General features: G+C 35.1%; 2 protein-coding genes across 6 annotated transcripts; one reads left to right on the top strand and one right to left on the bottom strand.

Annotated features, from left to right (window-relative positions):
* Positions 1–1,012: 1,012 nt before the first annotated feature.
* SCAP (SREBP cleavage activating protein) lies at positions 1,013–10,283 on the bottom strand. 2 transcript variants are annotated; one of them, XM_066745575.1, is made up of 11 exons: positions 9,736–10,283; positions 8,962–9,138; positions 8,652–8,885; positions 7,157–8,570; positions 6,537–6,810; positions 5,318–6,357; positions 5,072–5,231; positions 4,820–5,003; positions 4,581–4,720; positions 4,298–4,509; positions 1,013–4,216 (listed from the first exon to the last, which is right to left on the bottom strand). In XM_066745575.1, exons 2-11 carry the CDS (start codon positions 9,075–9,077, stop codon positions 4,037–4,039), a joined length of 3,954 nt encoding a protein of 1,317 aa, XP_066601672.1. In that variant the 5' UTR covers positions 9,078–9,138; positions 9,736–10,283; the 3' UTR covers positions 1,013–4,036. The 2 variants fall into 2 exon arrangements, with proteins under 2 accessions (XP_066601672.1, XP_066601673.1); XM_066745576.1 differs by lacking the exons at positions 1,013–4,216; positions 4,298–4,509; positions 4,581–4,720 and having other exon boundaries at positions 4,912–5,016.
* A 2,716-nt stretch (positions 10,284–12,999) lies between these two features.
* Positions 13,000–18,288, top strand: Opa1 (Opa1 mitochondrial dynamin like GTPase). 4 transcript variants are annotated; one of them, XM_066745547.1, is made up of 13 exons: positions 13,000–13,392; positions 13,625–13,868; positions 13,932–14,073; positions 14,142–14,270; positions 14,490–14,534; positions 14,913–14,930; positions 15,012–15,169; positions 15,251–15,414; positions 15,493–15,757; positions 15,838–16,029; positions 16,110–16,294; positions 16,370–17,598; positions 17,678–18,288. In XM_066745547.1, the coding sequence occupies exons 1-13, from the start codon at positions 13,364–13,366 to the stop codon at positions 17,740–17,742; spliced, it is 2,865 nt and encodes a 954-aa protein (XP_066601644.1). In that variant the 5' UTR covers positions 13,000–13,363; the 3' UTR covers positions 17,743–18,288. The 4 variants fall into 4 exon arrangements, with proteins under 4 accessions (XP_066601644.1, XP_066601641.1, XP_066601642.1 ...); XM_066745544.1 differs by having other exon boundaries at positions 14,844–14,930; XM_066745545.1 differs by lacking the exon at positions 14,490–14,534 and having other exon boundaries at positions 13,001–13,392; positions 14,844–14,930.
* Positions 18,289–20,319: the final 2,031 nt, after the last annotated feature.

Raw genomic sequence — 20,319 nt, 5'->3', positions numbered from 1 at the left:
TTAATGGATTTAAGTGATTTGGGAGAGACGATGAACTTTGCTTGAAAATTTAGACTGACGAAATGGAACGTGTGAGAATTTAAGTATTGAAAGTGTACTAACTATTTTTTTTAGAATTCATTCTACCCTTCGTCGTCATATCACCCTTAAAATTTATAGCAGACCCTTGTTATTTTCTTCGGTTTTACATGCGTCATCGATTTCGTCATTCTTGAAACATAATTATCAAATTTTTACCTCATCCTTCCCAAAGCTATTATCTTCTGACAAGTACAAAATTTCCAAGCAAAATTTTCCTTCGATTGTGGATAAGAAAATCTCTCGAGAAATGGGCAAATACACTTTCGCTTCAACCGTATCTACATTGTGGACAATTTCCACGGGATAATTAGGAGAAGAGTGTTGAGTTAGTTTGGTCTTAATCATTTTTTGATATACCAATACTGTTAAATACGAGATGATAAATAAAAACAGAAATTTTAATAAAAATATTCAATTGTTCAAAATGACGTGTGAAGTTTATTTGATAGGGATGGTAATTTTAATGTTTATTAACAGAAAGAATAATAAGTTATGTCGAATTTGTATCGCCAATTTTTTCTGTAAAAAGTACTTCCACAAATAATTTACTAAAACTATTATTTTGACAAAAAAAAATTATTTACTATAAATACATATAACTGGCAATTTAAAATATATATCTGTAAACTTACGCGAATTTGTTAATTTTACATTTTTAATATAATATAAATTGCCTTTAAAGACCTAACTCTATTCTTATTTTGCAACACCAGTAAAATGCACGTCTGTGCACTGCATTTTAATCTCATGCAGAAGTCTTCATTAATAAAACGTTTTACCTCGACAGATTAATTTCGAAGTGAGAGTTATGTAATACGACATATTTATATAGATTACAAAATTAAAACACTATAAAAATTATCTCAAGATAATCAGTAAATATTCGTGTAATCGGACGAATAAAAGAAAAACAAATCTGCAAAGATTTATTAAACATGACAATTTATTAAGAACGATAGCTTTGATATACGACATGTTTATACAATTAAATTAAATAAATATAAAAATCACGCAGATTTTTAAATAATCGTTTGCCAGTCAACGGCATTTCTAAAAGCACTTACACTTTTTTTCAGCACATTTTGATCTATCAATTTTACCTATCATTATTACTAATAACAATACAACATTAACAGTCTAATAATGAATGACAATAAGTGACAAATTCTTCTTTGCTATACCAATTAACTGTTATCGTCAATTAACAATAAACTGCTGATAACAATAAATTAATAACGACGGTAAATAATCGTATGCATCATTCTTACTAATTACTAGCGTTTCTTTAACGATACATCGAGGACCGATGAGGTTCACTTTGGTTCAGAAAAAATATACTATAAATTCTATTCTCGGCATCTCAATGATCGCCTCGATATTCTGATAGTCGTAAATAGGACGTCAGAAAATAAAATATTTTTCAATATTATTCTCAGTCTACAGAGGAATTACTAATTAATTATTGTTCTAAGAGCTACAGTTTAATTACATGGTACATGCTTCGCTTGAATTCGCGAAAAGTAAGAAAAAGAAGAAAATTAGGTCAGAATCGAGTCTAATGATTAAAACTTTGTTACGACAACATAGCGATTAAACTGATTGATTTGACGTTTCTTTGATAAATAAATCAAATTGTAGTATTAAAAAGCTCTCCATTTATCATACCTTAGCCAAAGATCTTCAACATTTGTATATTGATAATGCTTTTTTTCTTTTCAGAAAATTGATACTACAAATTTAATATAAATAGTGTAAAATAATAATCCTGTTAATTGTAACAATTAAAATGCGCAATAAAAGGAAATAAAGCACTCTCTATCTTCTTACAAAATTTGTTCTTGTTTAAAATATGTGATTGTGTTACATTATGTCAAACAGCCTGACAAAAGCTAGCTCATAATTCCAAAAACCCATTAAGAAATTAAACAGAAATTATTGCAACAATGAGTAGACTGGCTAATATAAGTTAAATCTACCCGAAAGAAAAACAAAATCCAACTCGATATGTTACTCTAGGGGCAACGTTATACAGGGTCCAGCATTTAAAACGACTCAGAACACCGATACAAGAATACATGTATCTCAGTAACTATACAGATATTATATACTTTAGCATTTTGGATATTTTAAAAATGTCTTACTATTTATATGCAAAAACATCTTACGTACATTGTCATATCTTTAATAGTTACAAAGAAAGGTTAACAAATGTATTCTCACATGCATGCTTTGGGGCGTTTTAAGCAGCAGGCCCTGTGTATTAAAGTGATGCAGGTCTTAATTTTTTTTTTTTATTAGTGTATCAGTCTCTAATGACGTTTTCTTTTCGTTAAATCATCCGCACTGAGTTACATTAGCAATAATCACTAGGTACGTCTAGAGAAGCACTATCAACGCTACTGTACACACGTATATATTATATGTTTAAAATATATATGCGTATTAGTGTTGACAAAGATAAATAGCATCCCCCTTCTTCTCCCTAAACACATTCTTATTGCATCTTGATCCAGTGAATATAACCGACAATGAATGTAACTAAGTTAAATGCTATAAAATATTTACATCAATAAGAGAACGCAGATTTTAGTCCAAAATTTATTTTCTACACTCAAGACCTGCAACACTTTCTTAGAGCCTACCCACGCATGACCATGCCACGTCTGAGTCGAGCCAGATTTCAGTTGTTCGTGACCTCGACCGAAACAAAAAGCAATAGAAACTACTCAACTGGGACCCAGTAAGGTCATGTATGGCCATACCTTTATATATATATATATATATATATATAATGCCTCACATTCAAATATTTATATAATTAACATTTCACGGTAGTAAATAACTAACTATTGTTTGATATTACTACCGTTTAACAAAACATTGAGATCAATAGTCTTTTCATTATTTAGATTACATAAAGCATCAGACGGACGTCAAAGGCACTATTCAAACTTTCTTCCATACAAAATGAACTTTCATTATTATGAAATTATATTTCTTTCTTTCAATAGGTAAGAAATACGCATAAACATTAGTACTTTTTTAATCAGATTAATTTCTCCAATCTGTCGTATAAAATCTAGACTTTTTGAAGAGGTAGAGCCTAAAGCATATTTATTATTTGTTAAGAATTTTTAAGAAATAGCGTGTATTCTTTTCCCATCTTTAAACTTTCTCTAAAGAACTACAAGGCGAATCGGAATTCACAGCAAGCGCCTAAGCTTGCCACTCGTTATTTAAATTATCTTATTTATTTTCGAGTTTCAAATCATTTTCATTAAACAACCCGTGAAAATACATTTAGCAAAAAACAACATATCTATACAGAAATACTTTCCGAAAAGTAATTTACAGGATTTTTTTAGAAGCTTCTTTAGGTTGCTAATAGAAGTTGATAAAAAAGTGAGTCTCTCATATAGCTTCGCGATAATACAAATGTCACACGACAGGCTGAAATGTCAAGGGATTTAAATTTTATCGAGATAATCTTATGACATCTATAAAAATAAGAGTTATCTGTGACGTATAAAAATCTACGTCCCTTAAAACAAAAGTAAGCTACTTGATAAAATTGGACGAAATACCATTTATCATAAATATTCAGCGCCTGTTGTTAAATATATTCATGAAATATATCTAATTAAGTATACTGAATACTATTCAACAACAGAATCCACTTATATCTCACTCGTGGATTTGTAAAATATAATGCCACTGTGTAATTTTTTATGTACTATACTACATCCTACACAAACACCCCTTTTCTCATTCATTCTTCATTCACAATAATTACAATGTGACGACAGTATTTTACTCAGCCATGATTGTGTGCTTAGAGTTCTGCAATAGAAGGATTGGAAATGAAACTAAACTTCATTATTAAAGGTGAATAAATTCTAGTGTTTACGATGGGTTGGGGGAGAATGTAAATTATGTACACGGATGTAGATGAAAATTAATCCATCTTATCAGAGACCAGTGGAAATCTGATTATTCGCAGCTGCCGACCAAAATCACACACAACACTGTCCCTTAAAGCTACCATTTGCTTTACAAAAATACAACTATCTTTGTGGCCTAGCCGCACTTCACGAACAGGCTCACCAGTCCTCACGTCCCAAACTATTAATGAACCCTGCAAAAAAAGATGTTAAAAAATAAACAGTTTACCATTAAAAGTATATAATTATTATAAATTATAATATTGCATACGAACCTGATTGCTCGTGATGAGCAAATGATGCGTCAGCATGACTAGCTGTAAACTGTAAGAGGCCCTATGTGCAGGAAGGGCGTGCAATAAATGTCCCTGAAACCTTTCCCAGACGCAGAGTCTTTCATCAGTTCCAATGCTAATTACATAAGAGACTGAGCACGTGATAGCTGCCACGGCACCGTCGTGAGCCTGGATACTGTACATGCACGTTCCTGTAATCGGATCAACTTTAATATACAAATACATACAATTGTCAATTTTTCAAGCTCTTAGATATACTTACCTGTAAGAAGATCCCAAACGCATAATTGGCCATCTTGAGATCCACTGCCAGATGTCATGGGGCTAATTCGGTCAATAAAAAGACAAGAAATTGGTCCACAGTGTCCATGGAGTGTATATAATGGCAGCTGGTCTTCTAGTCTGTTAAGTGAAACGCGTTTAATCGAATTTATAATAGAGCTGATTTCAACTTAAATTAATCTATGGATATTATAGAAAGGAAATAGTTAATTCACTGACCTGTACACTTTCAACGTGTGATCCTGACTGCCAGTTAGCACACGCCCACCTTCACTATCTAAAACAGTTATGGCCTGCTGATGCGCTCGATGCGAGCCTATTTTCATGCATCGTAGATCTTCCTCTGCCTGCGTGATATTATTTAGATCCATCGGAGAGCCTGCACTGCCTGTCCTAACATGAGCTAAAAATAATTGCTATGATTAAAAATTATATAAAGAAATTTTAAAAGCATTTCATTAAATCACGTACTTCTTCTATACGAAGTAAATCCCCAATCGATTTGTTGTCCTTCGCTGTAGCTTTCCAACTGAAGAAAATCGAGAGCTCCATTTAATTTAGCAGCTAGAACTCTACTGCCAACAAATTTTACTGATGAGATTCCTAATCCTGATCCATCGTCGAATAAACACTGAACAATCGAGATTGATTTAATGAAGTTATGAGACTAAGGTTGAAATTGAAATGAAGATAAGCGAATGATGCCTTGTGTATTACCTTAAATCTACCAGTCGTTCCTTCCCAAAATTCTAAACTCCCATTGGCGCATCCCACAACAATCAGATTCTCTTGATAATCCATACACCATATTGGTGAAATGGTATGCGACATTTGTACAGTCTTGTCTGTACTCAGTGATGTCATACTATCGGTGGAAGTGTGTGTCATTCTTCCACAGAATACGCTTAGAGTTTCACCACTCTCAGATCTCTGCATTTCATCAATACTCCGATTATGATCATCTAATAACCGCCTATATTTATCACCAAAATCGAATCCCTGATCGTAATTCTTCTGAAGCGGTGAGTACTTGACGGTAGAAAACTTGAAATTGATAGCAGGTTTTAAATCCGGAAGGTCGTAAGCATTGTCCAAACTTCTTCTCAAGAATTTTCTTTTCTCGGAGCACGATTCGTTAATTTGGTAGTCGTAATCGATAGAATTACCAGTAGAATGTCGTTTGCTATTCCTTACATGCAAGTTATAAAATCCTGGTGATTTTCTTTGCGTTGTCGTTGTATACATTCCCAAAGAATTATTAGCCTCCATTTCTCCTCTAGATGGAGGAGAGCCACTCTCATAATCGGACATAAATTCGTCGTTATCCAAAATCGGTCGATTCATGTCTTTCTGGGGACTGCTGAAAAATTGTTTACGATCTATATGAGCTAATTGCTCCCCCGTCAAAGAATCCCAAATTCTTATGTGTCCAGCAAGGCAAGTGCTGGCGACCGTATTGCCATCAGTCGCGATGCATTCGATTTCTTGTGTATGACCTGCGAGAACCAAAGGAAGAGCTTCCAGAACCAGTTGGGTCACAGATTCATGATATTTCTCCTGCTGGAACCAACTGGCTCGCCATTCCGCATAGTTTCTTGAGCAGATGCACCGATACAATACTACTACCATGTAGGCTACCACAATAACGCTGATTAAACACAAAACCGCAGCTAGGAAGATCTCCATTGGACTGGATGGCACAAATGGTACGTTTGTATTAAACGTACGACTATCTGATCTCGTTGGAATTTCCATGTCTAAAATATCAAATTAAAATTAAATTAATCTCATTATAGCATAAACACACACAACAATTTTTGTATTTCAAATACTCGATAGAAATAGAGTGCATCGGGAGACCGTGAAAACTCAGTAGAAACGAAATAGAGTATAGAACAGATTTGATTAACAGGATTAGCATAAGTTATGCACAAACCTGAAAAGTCCAGAGGGTCAAGTGCAGCAGTGGCAAAACTTTGCCATTGAAATTGCTGTATATCCTTTGGATTACTTATTTGTTTCACCAGCAGGGGACTAACAGCGTGTGATAATTTAATAGTTGGCAAAATTATAATTCGCTCGCCAGCCACAGAAATATTGTATATTGACAATATCGAAGACCAGTGATATAGTGACAATCGATTCCAAGGTGGAAAATCCACCGGCCGTAATTTATTTAATTCCTCTGTCATATTGTTCGCTGCATCATTCTAAAAAAGAAAGATATCATCCTTAATTACTTGCATTCTATCAGCTTCTAAATAATTGCTCAAACTATTAATTAATATTATCAAATCAGGGGCTCGTTTATAAATATTGGCTGTTTGTTACACAAAACATTGGTTCTGATATGAGTATAAAGCGTTCGATATATGTCCTAAATATTATTCACCGTTTCTGATAGGAAGTCTTTGTCATTCTTGATGTTAACAACTACAGATTGTCTGATTTCTAGTCATAATAAAAGCAATGAATGAAAGTTCAATGACAAATTACGTATTAGTCTGGTCTAACTTTAAATAGCTAAGTAGAGACTAATAATAAATTCATATTTACCTGATTGGTCAAATGTTCTGGAGCGATTGTAGCGGAAGTCATGGTGACAGGTTCCATAGTATTCATTTCGATATAATTATTTAAAGGTCGGTTGATAGTGTATCCATCGATATCAGGATCTGATTTCAGAGTATCGCTTAAGTGAATGAAATGCTCGATAAAGCCGGAATTGTAAATAATCATGCTAATCCAAACGACCATCCAGACCATGAATGCTCGTTGAAAAATCCTGGTTCGTGCCCAGAAATGAACAAGCCTCAACCTCTTTGGTATCTTTACCAGTGTATGAGTGTTCTGTGTGGTTGGTGCTATTACATTGGTGGGTCCTGTTAGTCCATTCAGTCTTGGATGAGATTTGGATCTAAAGATGTTTGGCTTCCTATTCGTTATAGTAGTCGTGAATTGTTGTTTTCGATTTGATGGAATGTTTGGTAAGTGGAACTTAGAAGTTTCATTAGAAAGCTCGGTTCTTTTAATGTCGATCGCGAGGATTGTGGAGAAAAATACCATTTGCATGAAGAAATCGTTGAGAAGACCAACGATCGCGAAAATGCAAAATTCCTGAATGGCGGGAACAAAAGTGAATAATCCAATTGTAAGAATGGTCACTTCGGTTAGTAGATTTTTCGTTATAGACCAGCCCTCTTTAGAAAGGCCTTGAGCCACACGAATCTTTACATCTAAATGAGGCGGGGTGCTCACTACGCTTTTTGTTAGAACCAAAACATTTTCAAGACCCACTATTACTACTAGATAAGGAAACACTTCTTTTCCACTAAGACTGAGAGTCAAGCCAAAAAAGAAACATACTCCAACAGTCATGGACAATGAAGCTATTACTGTCACACTGGCACTGAATGCCATTCCCATCTTTGACTTAATTAACTCAATTTTTCTTACTGAGAAGTAAACGTAAAAAAACAAAACAAGAAATGTCATCAATAAAGGAAAGAAGTCACTGTAATTGATTTCACCAGGATAAATTATATGCAGTGTTTCATCTATAATTGTAGAAGCAGAATCACTACCCTTGTTTTGGTTGAGGGAATAATAAGCTTCCAATCGATTTTTTAATCCTTTCACAAACTCAGGATCATAATCCTTGAGAAAAATTGTAACTGCATATTGCAGAATTCTTTGACGAACTCGAATGGGATATCTTTTGACTCCAGTCTCTTTCAGACTCATTCCAAACATCACTTCCGCTAGACTTAATTTGCCCTTCTGAAGGTTCTGATAAGAAAAAATGGTTCCAATCAGATTAGTATCCTTCCCAAATAACTCTGTACTTTGTTGCCAAAGATTTGCAGGGGAGAGCACTAGGCAATTATATTCTGGTAAAATCTCTGGTTTTTTCCCATTCCTTTTTTTGACAGCTTCAATATGCAAACAAACTTGTCCAAGTGTTTTCAATCTGAAAATAGTTGTTATTTATAAATAAATTTCATTTTACAGTCACTGTTTGTTATTCTTTTCATTCTCAATATATACTTACGATTCTGGATGCTGATAATTTTGTATGATTTCAAGTAAATTAAAAACTTCATATAATGGTCCTCTAAAGGCATCAACCAATGTTAAATCTTCTGCCCATGGAATAACTCCGGTCCGTAAGACCACTTGCTGTACGTATAATGCTTGACTTTCTGAACCATTTGCTGGCAAAATAGTGTTGTTTATCATAGTCATTGGAGCATTGCCTGGCATGGGCAAATTTACAAGGGGATAGCTGCAACAAAAGTAAATTACCATAAAACAAATTAATTTACAAAAATACAAATTAAGAGAATAAGTAAATTACAAACCAGCATAGTAAAACAACAGAAATAGCAAATGTAATGGCAGCTATAGGATGAGACGAGCAAAACAGGCCATGGGCATAATAAAGCCCTGCCACTCTGTCAGGTAAGCTGCGGGACATTTCACCTTAAGGCCAATTGGTCAACATCTCTCATAGCATGTAATAAGTTCTCAATAGCTACCTGAAATATATCATATTTCTAAAACAAGAATTTAAAACGAAGCAGAAATGCAACTGCTAAAACAAGGGTGTTAAAGAATTCTATACTCTTTATGTGTTTTGAATCATTCTTTTGCACTTTAAGAACATCCAAAAAAGAATGATATATGTTTGTCTTAAATTATCAATGGCATTGCACAATTTGTTTCAGCTTATATTTTTAGGAATTTTGATAATTAAGGTATGTATACATATTATGCCTTTTGCAGTACTCGCCAAGCTATTCTGATTTAATCTTGTGTTGAATAGATACACACAAATAGATGATGCAATACGAAAATAAAAAAATTAATATTAAAACAAGGTGAACACATATCATAGTATTAGTAATAGAAGCAGAAACGCGCGCGTGTGTAAATCATTGGAAATGTCAACAATCAAAGAATGCGTTATATTTATCGAAAATCCCTTTAATAATAATATTAACACAGAAAATAAGGGATTTACAAATTGCACGTTAGAAAAATGAAAAGGAGAAAGAGAGAGAGAGAGAGACGACGAAAATGCTAATAGGGAGGGGGAAATATTCGAAAGAAATCATTGAACCTGAGTAGCTTACCGGTTTTTTCAGCATTAAAATAGAAAGAGAAGGGAAGAAGAGGGGAGACGTGCGTATTCACTGACGATTTGTAGGCCGGCTAGTGTAAATATACGTGTGGCTGACTCGGTTTGCAGGTTAGGTTTGCACTTCTAAGAACAAATTGCACATCCACACAAGAATCGGTTAGACGTTTTATGCCGTGTTAGCATGTAAGTTCCTCGCGTATTTTTTACGCTACAGCAACGTAAGGTGCAGGGCGATTGTAGTACGTAGATGTGTCGTAAACGACAACGAAAACCCTAGTGTGAGTCTCGAGTGCACTGCCCGATTTAATTTAACTCGCAGACGAGCATTAATTTATTTTTAAACGGCTGGACGAGCCTTCGCGAAACGACCAATCGGCAGGTACATCCACCGCCTACGTGTGCTCGACACACACGTGGTAAAAAGAGAAAAATTTCTGCATAACCGAACCATATCCTAATATTCCAGACCACTGAGCACTGGCTAGTTAGTGTGAATAGTGACTCTGAGTTCTGACTGACTGAATTACTGAATACGCACATGCTCACCCACACTCATGCATTTCATTTATCAAAGACACATATTATGATCGGAGACGTAATATACAAGAGATAAATGTCGCGTTCTACCTGACCGATCAATTCTCATGATTTTGGAGCAACAACAAAAATTTTCCTTTAATTGTGAAGATTCACTCCGAAGTATTAACAAATTGAGATAATCTTTTAAAAAAGGATTAAAAATATTTTGCCGAGATACTAATAATTTTTTTTATATAATTTTTTTAACACAACTAAATATCATATACGCTGTTATAATTTGATTATTTCAGATAAATAAAACAGTTGCATGTTCGAATTTATATTTAGGACGTTGCAAGGATCAAGAAAGGTTATAATTTTCAAGACCACATGCAACGTAAAGTTTCGCGTAGAAAGTAATTAAAGTAGCACATATGATTATTAAATACAGCGATCGTGTCGCATTTTTCAACTTGCCGAATTGATTTCTGCCAATTGCTTAATAACTTGACATAATTCTGCTATTTATAATTATTGCACACTGATAAACGATCAATTATTATACATTTCCCACAAACCACGTTGTATACTTTTGTTTTAATTGCTATTGTGATACTCCAACAGGTCATTTTCACCCAATATTTCTTAAAATTTGCTGAAGTCGATAATTGTCTATTTTAATCGTTTCTCGTAAATATCTTATATGCAAATATTTTAAAAAGTATCATAAGCGAAATTTCCAAACCAGTTTTCAAGTAAAGAAAATACGTACATCCGGTTGTTAGAATAGATCCAATAGATATTTATACACGTTACAGACGGAGAGGCGTGAAAGTATTACTAAATGTGTCTCTCTGATTGACAAGAAAAAAAAGAAAAACCAGTTTTTTAATTATCGCCGATAAGTTGTCCCACGCTCTCAACGGGTACACCTATCCGCATTACATCGAGTATGAATCAATATATTTGCTAGATTGAAAAATTTATTCACATTGGCCAGAAATCTAATCTATTCGATCGGGGTTGCACGTGAAATCATTGAAAATTATTAGATCATCTCGTGATTTGACCGGAATCTCTGCTCTTCAGAGTTAGCTATATATTAATCTACCAGCAAAGGTTATTGAACTCACACATACGTCGAGTTCTAAAACGTTTTATCATAGATCTATGTAAAGAATATCGAGAGGATGGAAAACTTCATGCTTGATCTTGTCCTTAGAGCGAGTAATAACGTCTTGCTGTGATAACGTAAAGCTATATATGTAAACATGTATGTACATATGTGTGTAGCAACACATGGAATGGAACAAGACACTCGTCTTAAGTAGAAAAAACCATCTAAGTAAACAAATGTTTTCTTTGAAATAAGTGACTGTTGACAGAGATCATCTCGTATCAGACTCATGTTATTCCATTTTGAAAATTTCAAGATCATTGAGCACTTGAACTTACGAATGGTTAGATTTCTCTTGCATCGTAGATTATCCTAATGAGAAATCACCAGGTTATGCTTAGTGAATGGACGAAATGTTGTTGTAGAATTCGATATCGTTCTTTGCGCGAGTTTCTCCTAATTAATTGAAAAACAGGAGGTTGTGCGATTATGTGCTGAAAGGTGCAAGGTCAAAATTGCAAAGGCCGTGCGTGTTCCGATGCTTGTATGATGAAGTTGTCGGTTCAGCTTGACTTCGCCGGAGTCCGCCGATCTTTTATGCCCCATTATCCCGCCGTTTGACGTATCTAATTGCATCAATTGCGTAATAAATGGAAATTAGGCTGCTGTGAGATAGTCAATGCCGCGCAGGGGTCAAGCATCCGTGCTGGAACTAAACAGCGAAATTCCTTTGTACACAGTACACACCGTTAACTTCAAGAATTATAGTGCTCTGCCCTCCTCCCCCAATCTCATTACCACTATACTAGTTATGTATAAATTATACGAATAACCTAAAAACAAATTGTACTAATTTTACATAGGGTATACATATAGTATATTGAATTTAAATTAGAAGTAAATATAAATGATATTAAACACATTTTTATCTGCTTTACTTGCCAGCTGAGTTTAAATAGTAAATGTTATATATTCGTATAGGTAGAAAAAACTTTACCAGTCAATTAGCACATCAATTTAATTTCCATAATGATTCGTTCACATTTACATGCAATTGACGACCGCACCCATCTATACCAGGATAAAACGTGCGTAAACGCATAAATAAAAATAAAAATGTTTGCAGCATCCAATGTTCAATTATCTGAGTTGGAGTACATTTCTGCATCAGTAATAACCTTGACCACTAAGTTCGCTAAGTGTCAAGCTCACTGATATTACGCAGCTTATTTTCGCACGTCAATATATTTCATTCTAACCGTTAAACCTCTGAAAAATCGGATAATACTAGTAGTACTGCCAGTTGTTAGATTCTTATCACGTAAATCGGAATGCTTGATAATTATTCGGGTCATTGGTGAGACTTGGTAGTGATCTTGAGAATTTTAATGTGTACGAATCAAACACAGACAACACAGTCGATAAAAGCAGTTAGGCTTCTTTACGAACTGATAGCAAAACAGATTTTTAACAAGTCGCTAAGGTAGGTCCCACAAAGGGCGGGGGCGGCGAGGGGGCTGAAAGGTAAAACGTAACAGAAAAAAAGAGCTGTCCGACATTTTGTTTGATTCAAATGTGACGTCACTTGTGTATAAGCGGGTATGTCGACGAAGTAGTTTCTGAACATCACCATTGTCAGCCAATCAACGACGAGCACTCGGCAGTCGAAAGGTTATATGTATAAGGCGTGCTATGCTCTCATTGGAAAGTCTGGCCCTAGAGAAAATACATACATATTTTAGGGACTTGGTCTTGGGTTGGTCAAACTGGTGAATGGTGGTTTTTTCGGTCATTCTCTTCTCTCGTAGGTATATAATAAATTGGAGCATAATAATAATGATCTAAATAACCTCAAACGTTAAGTTTGCTCGATTTTATAATAGTTTTAGTTGTATACAATAATTGATTTTAATGTAACTTATGTACGTTAAGTAGTTTTTTGTATTTTATTTTGTGATAGAAGAGCAGAGAAAGAGCAGCGAATATGAAGCAAATTTTATGTGGGAGAATGGTGTAAGTTTTTGATATTTAATTGAAAATTAAAATTATTTAAAAAATTAGAAAATTAGAAAATTAAATATTTATTTCGCTTAATTTTTTTATGATTTATTTTCACAATGGTAAAACTACTCCCGTTTTACAGATTACAAATTTTGTAGGTTATGCCGCGGTGTTCCATTTTGTTAAAGCTTTTGTATATAAGTTGTTAAAATTGATCTATTGATTGTAAAAAATATATTTTTAGGTCCAGTGTTTTCCTTGTATCATCAAAGTCAAGGTATCCTGTATCAATAATTACTTCTCGCAATTTGATGTCAGGAAAGATTGGTCGAGTATGCAGGCCACTTTTGGCTTCGCCGCAATTACGATATTTCGTCAATCCAAATCGGTCCTATGGTATGGTTGTAGCGAGAGCATTAAGAGGAGTTTTAAAAATTCGATACATTGTATTAGGAGGAGCAGTCAGCGGGGGAGTTACCGCACAACGGGTGATTTGGGATAAAACCTTCTCTCAACTTGCTTACTGTTTTATTAACATATTATTATTACAGAAATATGCAGAATGGAAAGAAAGTCTACCAGACATAGGTTTAGGATGGTTAAATGATTACCTGCCCAGTGATAAACAGTTAGAAGATATACGTATTAGGTTGTTAAATATGAAAAATACTGTTTCTGACAAGATTGAAATTGGTAAGAAATTTACAGAAATTTGTGAATTTATTTTAAATAGGAATAACTTATTTAATAAATTTTTTCAGATCCAAGACTTAAAGAGATTGGAGAAGCTAAATATCTAGAGTATAAAGCATGGTTTAATCAGAGGTTACAGGATGCTATAAGAGCAGCAGAAACTAATGAAGATGAGAGGGGAAGCTATTCTTCAAAACGTAATTATTTATTGTTTGATATAGAAAAGTGAGCTTTTTTCCGTATTAACACTTGAAATTTTCCAAGCTCTATTGTGTTTAGCTTTTGTAATCATTTTTATGTTTAATTTTGAAGAAAACACTTTAATTTTATTAAATTTCATTATACTTTTAACGCATGTAATACAATTTCTATATTAGTGTTCAGAGAAATATGTGATTTTGGTCTGTTCTGTTCAGGTATCGTTGAAGCGATTTCTGCGATTGTAAAGCAAATATATACAGGTGTGTAAAATATGCAAAAATAGTCTGACCATTCAGCATTTTACACTCCAGATTATATTAAAGCATTTCTGTATCAATTACAACACATTATTCCTTTTGTTTTGTTTTATTTTTGTTTTCTTTTTTTTTTAATTTTTATAAATTGGATGTTTTCTTATTATTAGTATTAAATTCTGAATGGGACAGACCTTTTCTCAGTATATACTACTTGTTCATTTTTTTAATTGCATTCTGTGTTTTTGAATGTCACATTATTATTTTATTATATGAGTAACTTTTATTTATTTATTTTTTTTTTCTTTCAAATAGAAGCAAAAGAGGATATAACAAACAATTCTGTTGTATATGCTCGACCACTTGTTAATGATAACATTGAAGAAGAACGTAAAAAAGCTCGTATGTATGCTTAAAGATTTATTTTCTATTCTTCAAATTATTGAAACATTAAAAATCTATGGTAAAATGAATATTCAACAGAATCGTCTAAACAGCGTTTGGATGCCATGCATGATGAGGTTATGCAAATTCAGTTAAAGTATCAGCGCGAATTGGAAAGACTTGAAAGAGAGAACAAAGAATTGAGAAAACAAATGCTGCTAAAAGGAAATCAAAAGCTTAGCAGTAAAAAAATTAAAGTAAATTATTCATTGTTAATAATTAATAATTGTAGGAAATTTAGGTAATTTTAATCATGGTTTGTACTTTTATTATTACAGAAATCATTAATCGATATGTATAGCGATGTTCTTGATGAACTTAATGATTACGATAGTGCTTATTCTACGGCAGATCATTTACCGCGAGTAGTTGTCGTAGGTGATCAAAGTTCTGGTAAAACATCTGTGCTTGAAATGATCGCACAAGCTAGGATATTCCCACGGTATATCTTTTTGTGATAATATTATGTCAATATACATGTACATATTTTTTCATGCTTATTCTTGTTTTGATAAATCAGGGGTGGCGGTGAAATGATGACGAGAGCTCCGGTGAAGGTAACCCTGAGTGAGGGACCTTACCATATAGCTCAATTTAAAGACAGCTCTCGAGAATTCGACTTGACGAAGGAATCAGAATTAGCCGAGCTTAGACGCGAAGTTGAGTTGCGAATGAAAAATAGTGTAAAGAATGGAAAAACTGTTAGTCAAGACGTCATTTCGATGACGGTGAAGGGACCTGGATTGCAGCGCATGGTCCTAGTCGACTTGCCTGGAATTATTAGCGTAAGTATAAAAGAAGCCGCACTGCTACATAAACTTGTTGAAAATTGTATGTAAGTATGTTTTGATGTGCCTTGAAACAGACAGTCACGGTTGATATGGCTGAAGACACTCGTGATGCTATTAAGCAAATGTCTCAGCAGTACATGAGTAATCCTAATGCGATTATCTTATGCATCCAAGACGGCTCGGTCGATGCTGAAAGAAGCAACGTGACCGACCTTGTAGCTCAAATGGATCCCTCGGGCAAAAGAACCATCTTCGTTTTAACGAAGGTATAGAAGATTTTATTAAAAATTATTGTAAAACATCACACATAGGTCTATTTGCACAATTTATTTTGGTAAATTTACAGGTTGATATGGCTGAAGAAAACTTGGCCAACCCCGACCGTTTAAAGAAAATTTTATCAGGAAAATTGTTCCCTATGAAAGCTTTAGGCTATTTCGCTGTAGTTACTGGACGAGGTAGACAGGATGACAGCATACAAACTATTAAAGACTATGAAGAAAGATTCTTTAGAAACTCAAAACTATTCAAGTAAGCAGACACCGAATGATATAATGATAAAAAAAAACATTTAAAACACGATTTAATTTTTATCTTTACTTGTAGAGACGGTTTGGCGATGTCAGGTCAAGTAACTACACGAAATTTAAGCATGGCGGTAGCTGAGTGCTTTTGGAAAATGGTACGAGAGACAGTGGAGCAACAAGCAGATGCTTTTAAAGCAACGCGATTTAATTTAGAAACGGAGTGGAAGAATAATTTTCCAAGACTGAGAGAGTTAGACAGGGATGAGTTGTTCGAGAAGGCACGGGGAGAAATTTTGGACGAGATTGTAAATTTGTCTCAGGTATCTCCGAGACACTGGGAGGAGGTGCTGATGGAGCGAATGTGGGATAAAGTCAGCATGCACGTATTTGAAAATATTTATTTACCAGCTGCTCAAAGTGGTAATCCAAGTACATTTAACACAACGGTTGATATTAAAATGAGGCAATGGGCTGAGCAACAATTGCCAGCCAAAAGCGTCGAAAGCGGTTGGGAATGCTTGCAGAAAGAATTTCAAAAATTCATGACGCAAGCAAGATTAAGTCCTGATCATGATGATATTTTCGATAACCTGAAGAATGCGGTGGTGAGTGAAGCAATGAGGAGGCATTCCTGGGAAGAAAAAGCTTCGGAAATGTTGAGGGTCATTCAGTTGAACATTCTAGAAGACAGAAGTGTGAACGACAAACGCGATTGGGATCAGGCAGTGAAATTCCTGGAGGCCTCGGTGAAGGATAAACTTCAAAGTACCGAACATATTTTGAGTGATATGTTTGGTCCAAGTAGGAGGGAGAGGTGGATGTATTGGAAGTATCAGACTGAAGAACAGCAGAAGAGGTCGGCTGTCAAAAACGAATTGGACAAGATTCTTTATGCGGACAGGAAACACGCGCCTACTTTAACTCAGGATGAGCTTACAGCAATTAGGAAAAATTTGCAACGTAGCGGCTTGGAAGTCGATAACGAGTTCATTCGTACTACTTGGCATCCTGTTTATAGAAGATTCTTTTTGCATCAGAGTTTGGCGAGAGCCTACGACTGCAAAAAGGGATTCTATTTATATCACACTGGACACGAAAACGAAATGGAGTGCAACGACGTCGTTCTTTTCTGGAGAATTCAGCAGATGATGAAAGTAACAGCGAACGCGCTCAGGCAACAAATTATGAATCGCGAAGCTCGGAGGCTGGATAAAGAGATAAAAGAGGTCCTCGAAGATTACAGTCAAGATAGTGAGATTAAACAAAATTTGCTGACTGGCAGACGAGTTACACTGGCCGAAGAACTTAGTAAGTATTTTACAAAACTATGTCATCGTTATTGATCGATTTGCTCAAATTGATTGATTCCTTTAATTTTATTATTTAGAACGTGTAAGGCAGATTCAAGAAAAGTTGGAGGAATTCATTCAAGCATTGAACAAAGAGAAATGAGATTTTTAAAGGTGTACAAGCAAAAATGATAACGCAACAGCTATCCTCATCCACAGATAAGCTGTTCATGGTCAAGCGTGTGTTTGGATGAAACCGATAAGAATGTGCATGTGATGTGTGTGTGCAGTGAAAGAAGAGAATTTTTAATTTGTTAAATAGGACGAAGATTCGACTGAGTATACATTTCACGCAGCCGTTTAATTGATTTACCAACTACACTTTGTGCCCGTGATACATATAGTTAAATTATTTTCCAAAGAATCTTCAGTGAAAGAGAGTTTCCTAGTCCAACTCTTAATGTAATCATGTAGATAATTGTATAATGTAAAACTATCCGTACTGAGTACCGGACTACAGTTTTATACTGTCTAAAGCACTATCGATAACGTTCAGTAATATCAATAATCTAATCGAACGTTGTATTTATAACTTATTATTTTAAGCTAAACTGCGTATAGATCTATTAATTTTACTTTCTCAGCGATTCTCTACAATTATTATTGTTATCAATGAAAGATATTGGTACAATAAAATCTTCATTGTTGACTCATGGTGTTCTTTATTAACAACGATATAAATAATAGAGGTATCGATACAGTTTTTTTTTTATAAAATAAGAATATCTTTAAGGGAAGATCATTATGTGTGAGAGTATGTTTGAAACACAAATTAAGGTACAAAATTAAGAATAATAGTCAAATTAGCATTTGCTTGAGAGGCAAAGAGTAAGAGAGAAACAGGGTGTGAAGTGGAAAGACAAAGAGCAAGTGGACAGCAGAAAGTGTATTAAGGGGTAACTGCGACCAAGGGAGCGAGCCACGAGTACATTAATTCTCCAGGGGATAGAGAGTGGCGCCATGCAGCTACGAGAGAAGGGCAAGAGAAAAAGGGACCAAAGTGCTGCAGCAAAGCGATCCAACCAGAAAATAAACCACTGGAAATGGTACACGTTATGTCATATTTGCCGAAGTCCTGTCCAGGCCTAGCCACGCAGAATGCAAATTCAATTTCGAAGCTTCCCAATTTTTCTCCATGGTAATATTTTCACTAAAAAGTATTTTTCCAAAGCTTCTTTTCTTCGATTATTATCAATGTGCTCAAATTTAAATTTTTTACTTCTATTTCAAGGTACGATCGTCGTATCATCATAAGGATATTTTGGATTTGCCAAACGGTATGAAAAAATTATGGATTGCCAGTGGAAAGAGCTCGCAGTCCCCTTCAGAAGGGAGACCTACTTTGGGATTTGCAAATGCACCAAAGTCAAAGGAGTCGGTCATGCGATCGTACGCCCCTCGTATTCTCCTCTTTTGAGAGCTCCGCAGTGGGATTAAAAGGCCATAAGTAATCGATTATTTTCACTGTCAACCCCGAATGGTCCCCTTCTTTTCACAACTGGCTGCCTACTTTTTATCGAATTTCCACATTTTTAATCAATATCTTTAATCTTAACAAATGTAGCTCAACAACGATAGCTCTAACACAATATTTTTATTTCAGCTTCTCAACGAACGCATCTCAGTCATTTCCCTACGAGTAAAGAAGAATGGCTTGGATCGTGCAACGGTAACGTCGAATGTGATTTTTCACTGTGAGGATATTTCGCTTCAAGAATCTGGTTATTCTTGTGGAAGAGATGGGTCACCCGGTATACATCGCAGTGGGTGACTTGGAGGCGAGGAGTTTCGCGCGCGTCAAGCCAATCCACTCAATCACTCTCCGGAGACGCCCAGGAACTGATTTTCTCCATCCACACGTACACGATTTATCATATATATATATATATATATATATATATATATATATATATACACACACTTTGCTGAGTGTTTGAATACACGCGTGACTAACGTGCGGCTTGCAACGCGTTACGCGAACCACTGCACGCAACGTCAACCCCTTTTATTTAACCAAGCAGCTCACATGAACCGTGCCAAGAATTCGAAAGGCAGAAACTTCAACGAAACTTCAATCTATCTCGTTAATTATTCTTCAAGAATTTTCTTCTCGTACAAATTCCTGTATTTCAAAGTATTCCTATCCATTATTTCTTTCATTCCAATCAATAAGGTATGACAAAGTATGATTGAAAAAAATCAATACTATATGCTAGGGAGTCTGCTGTTAGAATTTTGTATGACGTAACTGGTTGAAGAATGAACGAGTGATTGGAGAAGTAGTTGGTGGAGAAAGGGGTAAAAGGAGGGAGTTAAAATCGTTGAGTGGCATTTTAAGGGTATGGGGAAATGGCATTAAACCGCAAGCAGAATTTCCATGAGTCCGACACGCGCCTGGCCCCTTCCTAGCGACCCCCATTCATCATAAATGCAATCAGATCGTATTACGCGCCATTACCATACGCTACCACCCTCACGGTCTCCCCCCTCCTTCCACCCCCCTCTTAAACCACCCTCGATCGTTCCAGTCGCGCGTCGAACAGTAAAATCTGCGGCGAACCCACCGAATTCGCCTCTGCGACATCTTTCATCCAAATAATTTTGTTTTTATCAACGAAACGCATAACGAGCTTTGTCGTGTTTCGTCAAAATTGCGTCTTCTGTAAATTCTCTGCGGATA

Source organism: Prorops nasuta, unplaced genomic scaffold (assembly GCF_024137725.1).
Source record: "Prorops nasuta isolate Cenicafe-Biocafe unplaced genomic scaffold, Cenicafe_Pnas_1.2 PNAS00065, whole genome shotgun sequence".
Taxonomy (NCBI): Eukaryota; Metazoa; Arthropoda; class Insecta; order Hymenoptera; family Bethylidae; genus Prorops; species Prorops nasuta.
This window is presented reverse-complemented; position numbering and strand designations above follow the sequence as displayed.

Coding starts and splice junctions, on each gene's coding strand:
- Opa1 (XM_066745544.1), top strand. CDS start 13,364: ATGAAGCAAATTTTATGTGGGAGAATGGT. Junction 13,869..13,931: donor GGGGAGTTACCGCACAACGG/GTGATTTGGGAT, acceptor TTATTATTACAG/AAATATGCAGAATGGAAAGA. Junction 16,030..16,109: donor CCATCTTCGTTTTAACGAAG/GTATAGAAGATT, acceptor GTAAATTTACAG/GTTGATATGGCTGAAGAAAA.
- SCAP (XM_066745575.1), bottom strand. CDS start 9,077: ATGTCCCGCAGCTTACCTGACAGAGTGGCAGGGCTTTATTATGCCCAT. Junction 6,358..6,536: donor TGACCCTCTGGACTTTTCAG/GTTTGTGCATAA, acceptor TTGATATTTTAG/ACATGGAAATTCCAACGAGA. Junction 4,721..4,819: donor CACACGTTGAAAGTGTACAG/GTCAGTGAATTA, acceptor TTCACTTAACAG/ACTAGAAGACCAGCTGCCAT.